The 11,434-nt window shown below is 37.4% G+C and overlaps 1 protein-coding gene across 2 annotated transcripts in view; it reads left to right on the forward strand.

The window, feature by feature from the left end:
- Positions 1-2,058, forward strand: part of LOC107094694 (ephrin-A2-like) — a 121,575-nt gene extending 119,517 nt beyond the window's left edge. For both annotated transcript variants that reach the window (XM_015390476.1, XM_015390477.1), the window contains exon 4: positions 450-2,058. In XM_015390476.1, the coding sequence (XP_015245962.1) occupies positions 450-574 (125 nt within the window). In that variant the 3' untranslated portion in view covers positions 575-2,058. The remainder of the gene's footprint in view (positions 1-449) is intronic.
- The last annotated feature ends 9,376 nt before the right edge of the window (positions 2,059-11,434 follow it).

Genomic DNA, 11,434 nt, shown 5'->3' on the forward strand with positions numbered 1-11,434 from the left:
TTCAACACCCATAACTTGTTGAGAAACTGCCCATGAGTTACAGCAACATTTAATTTCACTTTGGGATTAATGAAAATTTTATTGATTGAATAATTGAATGTAACGCTTTGCTTCTGTTCATCATGTTCTAATGTTTGCTGATGTTCACTTCCTGTTTGTAATGTGACCGTTTTTTTTTTCGGTCAAGTTTTTGTCATTTGTTATTTTATACACGTGGACACTTGAGATTAAATTTAAATGTTACATGTTTTACTCTCCTGATATAAAAAAAGGCTATGCTTTTTTAGCATGAATTTAAAGTAATCCAAGCAGTAAAATTACATAAATCACATTTTAATCCAAAAAAAAAATAACACGTGAGCTTAAAAGGTGAATTAGTTTGAAAAGGGGACCTTCTTTTAATAAAATGTGTTTCAGGACTAACCTTTCTCTTCTTGCCTCTCCTTCAGATGACTCCATTTATGAATCACCGGAGCCCTTCCTGACCGACGACACCACCGGCGGCAGCAACCTTGCTCTGCCGTCTGCCATATTGCTCTCGCTCCTCCTCATCCTCCTCCTCGCCTCATCGTAGCACCACCTCCTCTTTCTCCCGCTGCTGCAAGAACAGAACAGATGAAGATGAAGTCCTGCTCCCTAAACTCTGATCCTTTTCTGGACATCATTGAGGAGTCTGAGGTCAGCAGCGGGAGACTTTTGGAGCCGCATCTCGATTCCACATGGAGTCTCTGCAAACTCTTCTGCTTTGTGATGTTGCTGTTAAAAATCAAATACACTTTCAGATCTACAAGCTGAGACTCCACTGACTCCCATGTTCAAATGTCCACCGCCTGCTGGATTTGATGTATCTTAAACCTTTAAGCTTAAATCTGCCTTGTCTAAATTTTAAAATTTCCATGTGGTTCATTTTAGATTTAATGCCAAAGTTTTGTATATCCGCTGTATGAGCTCCTATTAGCTGTAGCCAAACGCTAAGACTGCCATAAAAGTGGTTCTTTTATTTTTGAGATTTTGCATTGTTGCACAGATATCAGCTAATATGCAGAAGTCAAAATGCAGATAGTTTTTCTTCAACTTTTGGAAGATTTACAGAAAAAATAAAAAAGAAATCTAGATCCTAGTCAAAAATAATGGCTAGCAGACAGATGATCGATCAGGAACTCCTTGTATTCCCTGACAACTTCTAAATGCTGCTAGCTTTAACCTTCAACTAGGATGAAGTATCTCAAAAAAAAAAAAAAAAAAAAAAAGTTTAAGGTCTGAACACATCTTGTAACTAAAATTTACAAATAAAATACATTTGGAAATGATGTTGAAGGGCTGAGCTCTGCTGGATTAAAAGTGACTAGATCTTTATAAAAGATTATAAAAGAAAATTACACAAATCTGGATTGAAAATATAAACTAACTTTATTAGTCCTTGTTTCTTGAAAAGAAACTTCTATTCCCTTTGTGCATTCCATCTGGATCTCCACTGCTTCCATAGAGACCGGGTGCTGGAGGAAAACAGTGAAAAAAAAACATCCAGCCATTTTTATAAGTAAAGTTTTAGACCATTACAACGAAATCAGCAGGCACTGTTTCTCCCATGGAAACCCAGAAAAGTAAACTATACCAAATATATAACATTACTTATACATCATAATACAAAAATAATGATGATAATTTATATCAACCATCCTATTACCATACTAACTTTATTGGAGTCTTATTCTTCTGCCTCCTAGAAGTATTTTTAAACAAAGCAACCCTCTATAAAATAAAAAAAAACTCCTTCCATGTAGGTATAGGTTACCTTCTTACCATTCAGAAACCGCTTGTTGCCTCCCTTGCTGCTTGTGCATAAGGCCTAATTTCTTATGCTTCTGGGTCTGACTCACGATCCAAGATGTACGGTTGCACTATTATGCTTCTATTTGCAGCCATTTTCACATGTTTAAAGTGCTGGGAACCCCCTCCTATCATTGAGTTGGAGGTGGCAGATTTATTTGCATAAATTATTCTGAAATAAACTTGAATAGTTAGAAGTGAGGACTATGAATCTTTGAATGATTTTGTTAAAAAAAAAAGGAAGGATCTTAAGAAATTACCTTCTAAATTGTTCATTTATTTTTTCCCCTAAAATCTAACACAATATAACATTTCTCAAGAAGGTTAATTTATAATTAAGCTTTAAACAAAATCTTTGATTTTAATGTATTCAATTTAAGATTATGAAAGAAAATAAACCTACAAGGATTTACTCTACAGCTAAGGTCCTTAAAATGGGGGTCCACAGAGATGCTGCATGGGGGTCACAAAAGTTTTGGTTGATTAGATTTTTTTTTTATTTTCCCCCCTGCAATTTTTTTCACTAATTGAAATGTCTTTAAATACATATTAACATGAATTCAACACACTGTAGTAAACAGATAAATGGAGGCAGAAGATGTCTTTCAGTCATCAATGCTCACATTCAGCGACACACAGGAGCTCTTTCAAGCTGGGCACCGTTTCATTCACAACACCTGTCCCATCAATGAGGAATCAGAATCAGAAATACTTTATTAATCCCAGGACGAAATTACTATTGTTACATTACTCCATCTGTAATAGAGTGACTATAGGACCAGTTTGATGTAACACAATTTCATGCAATTTATATAATTAGGGTGTCCCCGCTCCATCTCGCCATCAATTTGGGGGTCCCTGGCCTGAAAACGTTGACGACCCCTGCTCGGGGGGACTGACCTGCTAGGGGTGCTACTTTGTATAAGCCTTTTGAAATTAACCTTGCCACAACAGGTCAGTCAATCACATTACAGTGTTATGTTTTAATGCGGAACTCGACAACAAGACTGTAACAGTTTGGTTTAGTATTTTCTCCACTGTTGATTTGTTACCCAGACTTGCTAGAACCAAACTTTGTTGGGTGGGCACTAGGGTTCACTTCACCCAATCAGCCCGAAAGGTTCTGCTGAATAGCCCTCGTTTCCCTGAACAGACTCAATGGGAACAGTCCCTGATGAATAATCTGTAGAAATAAAATAAAAGTTCCACACATGATCAATTTGGCCTTCTATCTTAAATGGAAATGTATAAATATTAAGGTCATTTTATACAAAAGAACTTATCTTTTTAGTAAAAAGAGAGCTATTCCCAGGACAGATCTGAGCTTCCTCCTTGCTAAAAGCTTCCCCAATATTTACTCTTGTTCTGTTATTCCTTCAGTTTGGCTTTTTTTTTTTCATACTAGGCAAACGTTTTATTTTGCTACTCTCCTGTGGAGTCTGTGATGGGTTTTAGGTGCACTGTGGCTGGTCTTTTGTGATGCAGCTTCACAAACCGTCGCCCCTGTTTTCTTGCTGCGGTGGTGACTTAAAGCAGCCATGAGAACAAAATCGTGCAGCACGTCACACCGACATGTACGTGGCCCAAATCACCCTCTAGTGAACAGACTAATGTAGCATGTGGAGCAGGGATGTCAGAACCCAGTCCTAGAGGGCGTTGTCCTGCAACTTTTAAACGTCTCTGCTTTAACCCAACTGAATCAAATAATAAGGTCCTTGGCACAACTCTGGAGAACTTAACTTCAAATTAGTTGTTTGTTAAGCCATTTGATTCAGGTGTGTTAGACCAGGGGGATATCTAAAAGTTGTAGGACTTAGTTTGGACATTGCTCCTGCAGATAACTGCAGTAAATAGAGGAAACACATTTTGCACCTTGGACCATTGTAGAAACATTTATGGGTAAGATAACAAATATTTTACTTTTAATCTTAAGATATTCACCTTAAAAAAAAAAACAAAAAAAACAGAACACATTAAAGGTTTGGTTAGTGACCAGCGCTGCCATCCAGTGATCAAACTAGATGTTGCAACTTACTTTTTTTATCTGCTGATAAATAAGGAGGTAAACTTAAATAGTGAAAGAAAAACAAATTATATAAAGATTAACTACTTATGTAAAGTTATCTTGAAACCCTCCTTAAAAAAAGGAAAAATAATGTACTGTATTTAGCTGTAATACTCTTAAAGCTGTATTTCTGAATAATGAGTTATAATCAATCAGATGATTCTCTTCCTCATCTGACCAATCACTGGAATCCCTCATGGGACGGCTAACAAATTAAAAATAAAGTCAGAAATGTTTGCTGTAGAAATTGGATTGACCTGTGAAACCTGGCAGTCAGTGGAGTCCAGCTTCAGCATGTAAGACTCAACAGAGAAACAGAAACCCATCAGAGATGGAAATCATCTTCAGCTTTCATCGAGTCACCAGGAAAATCATCCGCTCATTAACATCCATGAGGTCAGACTCGCTGAGGATCCCAGCAGCTACATCTCAACCCCAGAAAGGCCCATGTTTGAATCACCGATGATAGCAGGCAAAATGAGCCACAGTTTCCATCTGGAAGCAAAACAAATCCATAAAAACCGCATTAAACTGTTTAAATATTAACCTCTATCACATTTGCCTCCATTGATAATTCCTAACATTCTTGAACCCAGTGAGGTTTTAAAGATGGTCTCTCTAAATGGTTGCATATAGAATGGTGATATGGAAACAAGCATTCAGGATTTTTCTTTTATGGATGATGCAAACAAAGAAAAAAACTTTTAAATATTTGTTATAAGTTAAATAGTCAGTATTCGTCAGAGGGGCATTCTCTTCAGTTGCAGGGTTAAATAAAGCAGTTAAAGAAGATACAGGATGGATATCCTACTAAAACTGCTTTTCAGAAACAATTCTCAGGCCTTTGGGTCTTTTGGAAGTTAGGACCTTTCTTTTACACAATATATTTTACAGGACACACATTTCTGGACATTTATCTAATCTTAAAGTCTTTATATCAACGGAGTTCTGTGTGTTTTTGTCAAAACGCATCTAAAGAAATGCCTTCAAAACTTCAAAGCCTACATCATGCACTTGAGCTCAAAAGAAAATTGTTTTGTGGAGATTGTGGCTCAGATCTGTTATCTTCATCTGCGTACATCATAAATAACCAGTGTCTAAACCGTCCAGCCCCACAGCAGCAAACTTCCTTTCCAGTTGACGGCCTTTCCTTCCTGAAAATCTGCCAAAGACTCTTGTTAACTTTTCTATTGCAGTGCTTCTTTGCAGTCGGGGTTGGGTTGCGCCATTCAGCAGCTGAGGGTTATTTAAAAGGGGAGGAGCTTACTACTTATTTTCTAAATTTTGTCATTGTATTGTAAATAAAAAGTAAAACCGAATGTTCTGCGAAAAATACAAGTGTACAAATATATAAATGGCCTTCCCCCCCACTGGTGCTGAATTTTTATTGACTTATAAACGACACTTTGTGGTGACGCTTTTCATCAAAGCCCCCAAACTTTGTGTTGTCTTCATCACCTCATAACATCCTTCCATCCCAGACGATGGAGGGAAGTGTGTCCTTGTGAGCGGAGGAGCAGGGGCATGCTGGGAAATGCAGTATCTTAAACAATGGCACTGTGACGGAGGACAGGCGGGCAACGAAACCCAACTCCTGTGGAGAACGGAGATAAAGTGGCAAAAATGTTTAAGTTGAAACTAAAGGAATGAAGTGTTTTGTTCAGCTTGTGCCATTTTCTTTGTTTTTAAAAACCCAGGAGATTATTCATATATGATGTAAAGTCTGATGTTTGTTGTTGTTTTATGGTTTTGTTTCTGCTTGAACCACAAAGCATTCTGGTCCCTGTAGTCCTGTGAATTCTGGTTCTGTTGGATGGTACTGGTACAGTGGGTTTTCTTTTGGCTCGTCACCATGTTAAAATTGATTTCTGTGTGAATGATTTTAGTTCTTTGTGGCACTCAGAAGTAAAAGAAGTAAAAGAAGAGGAATAGATACAGAAAAAAAAAGCTAAATGTACTCCAGAAGGAAATGTTTTTCTACGTCAAAATGTCTCCATATTCTATTCTTTCAAAGGCAAAATTTGTTTTTTATATTTTCTTATTGGATGCTTATAAAGTCTGTTGTAAAGTAAAAATAAGCATTTATCTGATTGGCTAAAAAGCTGCCAAGGGGTCAAAGGTCACAGGCCTCCATTTGTTTGCCTGCGCTGCATGAGCAGGAGAAATAAACTATATTTAGTGAATTTACTTTGAAGAGAGAAACTGTTAAGATATGAACCTGTGTTTGATAAGTCACCACCAATAAAAACAAATTTAAAGTTCCACTCAGCAAGTTTTGTCTGAATTATTTTAAATTTATATGGAATTAATAAAGTCAGCAGGAAAAAAAATCAGGAATTAAAAAGGACAGTTTGGAACTTTTGTTCTCAGGTACTTTTTAGTGGGTACAGCCAGAAAACCAGACTCATGAACATCCCGGTAATGACATTTACAAAAAAAAAAGATTTAAATGATTTTAAAACAATAGCAATCAGAAGCACAGTTTAGAATTCTAGGTTCTTATTTCAATTATACTGAATGTTCATATATATATCTATCTATCTATATATATATAGATAGATATATATACCCCTCAAGGATGGGTTATAAGGCTTAAAACTTTTTCCTGTCCAATCCAATTAATCTGGGGTTTATTCTCATTTAAAGGTATAGAGGACTTTCTTTTATTTCCGGGTGGATCATCTAAATAAGTGGTCCTCCTAATTGTCAATCATCATATGTTTACGTAACGCCATCCTACGTGCTCGTACCCAGTTAGCTATCTTCCAGGCGTATACGTGTGGTGAGCTACGGTTTTAGCCAATCATTGAAGCTCACCTTTCTCACCGTGGTTCTGTGAAAATGGCAGAGGGTCGTAAGAGAAAAAATGTGTAGAAGAGAAAGGCCTAAGAAGAGAGAAACAAGGCCAGATTATATTTCGATTATTTCACACGATGGCGTACACTGAAAGCACAGGTCGGGCTTCCCACTGATGCCTCGGTTGCGGAGTTTCTACCTGACAGGTAAAGTTTAGTGTGCTATTTGGAGAAATCAATTTCACATCACTGCCAGTAAAACAAGGAGAAATGCATGCATGCTCGCTCACGCGTTTAATAGGTGTTCCCTCTCTGGAGCCGGTGCAGGGTTAAGCAAATGCATTATTTATTCTAAGTGGAGAGGGCGGGTCTTTTAAACAATTCCTAAAAATCCTCAACTATACCTTTAAGTTTCATAATTACAATGAAAATTGGCATGTTCATTTTAAAACCACGCTTTTCAATGACTGAGAGGGAACCTTCATTTAAAGGGCAATAAAATTCAAGCTGTGGAACATGCTTGTAAAAAAACAATCATGTTCCTCAAAAAACTATTAAAATATATTACACTAATGACATAATTACTGATCTCACATTAGATGAATTTACCTCTGCATTTAACCCATCCCCTTGGGGAGCAGTGGGATGCCATTGTGTGGTGCCTGGGAAGCAGTGTGGGGGTTAAGGGTCTTGCTCAGAGACCCAGATTGGCAGTCTTGAACTGAGAACCTCAGGATTCCAAGCTCTACACCCTAAACACTAGATCGCCACTTTTCCTGATCTTCAAGGACTGTAAAAATTAGCTGCTAAATTTCATGTAAAAATATTGCTATGCTAATGTTCAAAGCGATGGAGATGGAGAGGATGTTGATATTTTAACAAAAAACATCAATACTAAATAATATTTACGGTACAGCTAGTGGCCTATTTAAAGGTGTTAGAAGAAAGTTAAAAAATAAAACATGATCGTGCTTCACGCAGGGTTATGTTTTATTAAATTGAGAAGAAAAAAAACTGTTGCAAAGAGATGTGCACTCTTGAGTAGGTCTTTCTTTTATATTCTATTTATTTTAAGCATACCACAATATTAAAATTCAGTCATTTTTTATTTTGACTTAACTGCACAAAGATTGTCTGCCATCCTGCTGCATTAATCTCTGCCGGCCTCTAGATGTTTTGCTTTCTGATGGTCTATTTGCACAGAATCTCTCTCCATCCTATTGTCATAATACAAATGCATTTGGGGCAATAACAACTGCAAATGTTTTGGCATGTCTTTCAGAAATACTAAAAAAGACAGAAAAACTGCGTCAGAAAATAAAACATTTGCTTTGCACATGGTCCATGTTTACATTTGCATATTTTCCACCCATGAATTAGCACAGTTTGGTCATTAGAATATCTGATAGTATAATGAAGGCACACACACAAACTTTTTTGCAGGCGTTGTCTGCTGAATTACGAACCTGAATCACTTTGACCCTTTTTTGAAGGTCTGCCTTGCATGTACAAACATGTTTGCATCTGTTTTAAGACACCAACTTTCAGAAAAATCAGGTCTTAAATGTCTGCAGTAAATGATATCACATAGTGAGCTAGTATATCAGTTGTAAGTAAACATAGAAGAACAATAAATGATGAAATGATGTCATTCTGAGCTTTGAAAGCCTAAGGAGTAGATTGGTTAAAAAAAATCCCAGTTTCCTAAAAATGTAATCTTGATCAAAAAATGTGATTAATCCCTTAGCTTTAATGATAAATAGTTATATTTGATTAAAGGTCTCTCAGCATATGACACATTGACCTTAACGTTTGTCTATCCATCAAGAAGCTTCTGGCATTATTTTTGCCATCTCAGCAGAAGAAAGCTTTCTAGCACATCAGGGCCTTTTGAAGGCCAGTCGCAGAGGCCTTCCTGTGCTGATGGAAAGCTCCAGTTATGCCCAGGACTCGAGCAACCACCTGCTCATTTGAAGGGAAAAATAAATGTATGTATGACTCTACTGCTGCTTGTCTTGGTTTGTTTTATTCTGACTATCAAACTTTTCATTAGAAATAATCTGGTTTCTTGCAGAACTTCAAGGCAACCCTCAGCCTTTGTGTTTCCTGAATATTTAGCCAATTTCTTTTAAGGTACATAAGATTCAGTGTCCTGCAACTCTTAGATGTGTCCCTTTGCTACACACACACCAAAACCAAACAGCTAAACTGCCTGACTAGCATGCAGTCAAGCTCTACAGATTTTATTAGAGTTAGAGGTAAACAGCTCTTTACTGGAACTGTTAATCTGAGCAACAGGGTTTTGGTGGCATTTAAAAATTTCCAAGAACACTCTTTTATTTCCCCACCTTTGGGTCCTTTTTTCCATAAAAGCCTAATTTAAACTAGGCTTTTGTTTCCTTCAACATTAAGAGCATGAAGGTGTTTTCAAAAGAAGAAGTTGTTCATGCTCTAAGCATTGTTTAAAACCCTCAGAAAAAAATGATCAAATTTGACAGATTAAGAGGAAGTTCAATTTAAACGTTAAATTTAAAGCACAAACAGATGTTCTATATCATAACCAGAAACATCAGACAGTAACTAGACCACAGAATGATAAATCATCAGCTACAAGGTTCAGGAGGCTGAACCCAATGCAATGATCCAATGATCAGTGACTGCTCCAGAACCTCTTCCAGAGCTTCCATCGATGCTGAGACTCAGGCACAGTGAGACTCCAACTGCACAAACACAGAGCGAGAAGGTGGCAGCAGTCCAGCACTCGCCGCAGTTCAACCATATTGTCATCATTATCTCATTATGAGGTCGGCCGGAGCACTGCCTCGCTGAGTGTTTGGTTAGAGGCCAGCTGAGTTTGGCAGAACGCCCAGGAAACACGCCTCCATCAGCCAATCAGAGAGGAGAACAGCCAGACAGGGAAGTAATCGACTACTATTACATATAGTTACATACAGAGACATGTTTCTATGCCTGTAGTTATTTTATTCTATAGAATCTGATTGATCACAAACACAGTAAAAAGAGTAAGAAATAAAAAAGATTTCAGGCAAGAAAGAAAATCTTCAGCCCTGCTTCTTTAAAGGGATGTAAAACATAACTGAAACAAAAAAAAGAGGCATATTTGAAGGTAAATGTAATGAACTTTGTGAAGAGGTCTTTTGATTTAAATAATGTCCAAAAAACATTACACCACGATAAGATCTTGCAAAATCTTGTACGGTTAATGACTTTTACTTGTGGCAAAGGCTTTAATAAGGTCTAGATCTTTGTGCAGGAAGTAGAGATGCAAGTTGATTAAATAGGTGGACCCCCATTAGCTTGTGGTTATGTCCACACCCTTTCTGTCTGTGGTTACCACTGCAAAGACCTGAAGACTGTGTTCCAGTTCATCAGGCCTGCAGGAGGTGACTCGGACGGACTACCCTGTGCTGCTCACAGGAAGACAGGATCATTTCGGACAAATACAGGTCATTCTGTCATTACAGATGTAACTTTTTAAGCTAATACGAGTCCCTTATCTTTTACAGCAACCCATAAATAAAGTGATGACACAAAGGAAGGAATCTGCAGTTGGTCAAATTAATTAGATGTCCACAGATGGCTTTTAGGTGGCTGAGCTCGGCCTTGAGAAGGATGGCTAACTGGGAAAATTTGTAGACCATTTTCACCTCATTGTTTTAGTTAATTTCTCCTCTAAAAGAAAAAAAAAATCAAAAAGACTATTCTGTTTCCCTAAGCAGAAATAAAATACTGAATCGTATTTCAGATGAGATGTTTATCTGTGCAAAAGCTTCTTTTTATTTTCCCTATTCAGAAAAAAAGTAAATAATTCTCCAGACCTTCTGCAGGTCCTTGCCAGGTTGTTAGATGCTTTTGACTCAGAGGAACACTTTATTTGTTTATAATCCCAACCCTGTACCATAAATCATGATGTTATTAAAATCTCCTAAACTCAGATAAGGTCTTCTGTTCAGAGAGGATCATGGTGAAGGTGGGGAGACATGTAGGTTAAGATGAGATGAAGTTTTTTGGCATCAGGCAACCCTGTTTTCAGGTGGAAAACATTTCAATAAGACACTGAAATGGCACACAGGACAAGTGGTCAGAATTATTTTCAACAAATAGTGAAATTCCTCATGTCGAAGTGCACTTTTACAATTTTGTGTTTAATGAACGCTACATCAAACCGAATTCAATTTGAAGCATTTTTACATTTAAAACCATGTTAAGTGTTTGCCTCATTAGCGAAACCTGACTATTTGTCCAAAATGTGATCCATTGAGCAAATTGAGCCAAAGAAACAGAAACATTTATATCAGCCGTCCTAAACTAACAGCATGATGAGATCTGCCTCCTATTCCTCCTGCAGGCCTCACATGACTGATCAGAGCTGTTCTGTCATTGGCTGCCCCCTGCATGCTCTGTCAGAGTAATTTAACTGGTGGGCTACTCTTGCTGGACATAACCTCACTGAAGCTCCTTGTATTTCAGCTCTAAAGCTATAGAATCCCTCTTCTCTGTGGGTTTTTATATATTTCAGAGGTCAGTCTCAATCACAAAGCTCAGCATCAACCTGAGCTCAATAATTCAGTTTGTACATGGTTGGATCATCTTGAGCCTCACCCTCTACAGACCATATTTTTCTCATAAACCATATTTGATTCAAGACATTCTTTGATTTAAAGAACCTTTAGTTTTTTTGCTGTCTGACATTTTGGTTTAGATCAAATCTCTCACACTGTCC

Source organism: Cyprinodon variegatus, unplaced genomic scaffold (genome assembly GCF_000732505.1).
Source record: "Cyprinodon variegatus isolate N-32 unplaced genomic scaffold, C_variegatus-1.0 Scaffold501, whole genome shotgun sequence".
NCBI lineage: Eukaryota > Metazoa > Chordata > Actinopteri > Cyprinodontiformes > Cyprinodontidae > Cyprinodon > Cyprinodon variegatus.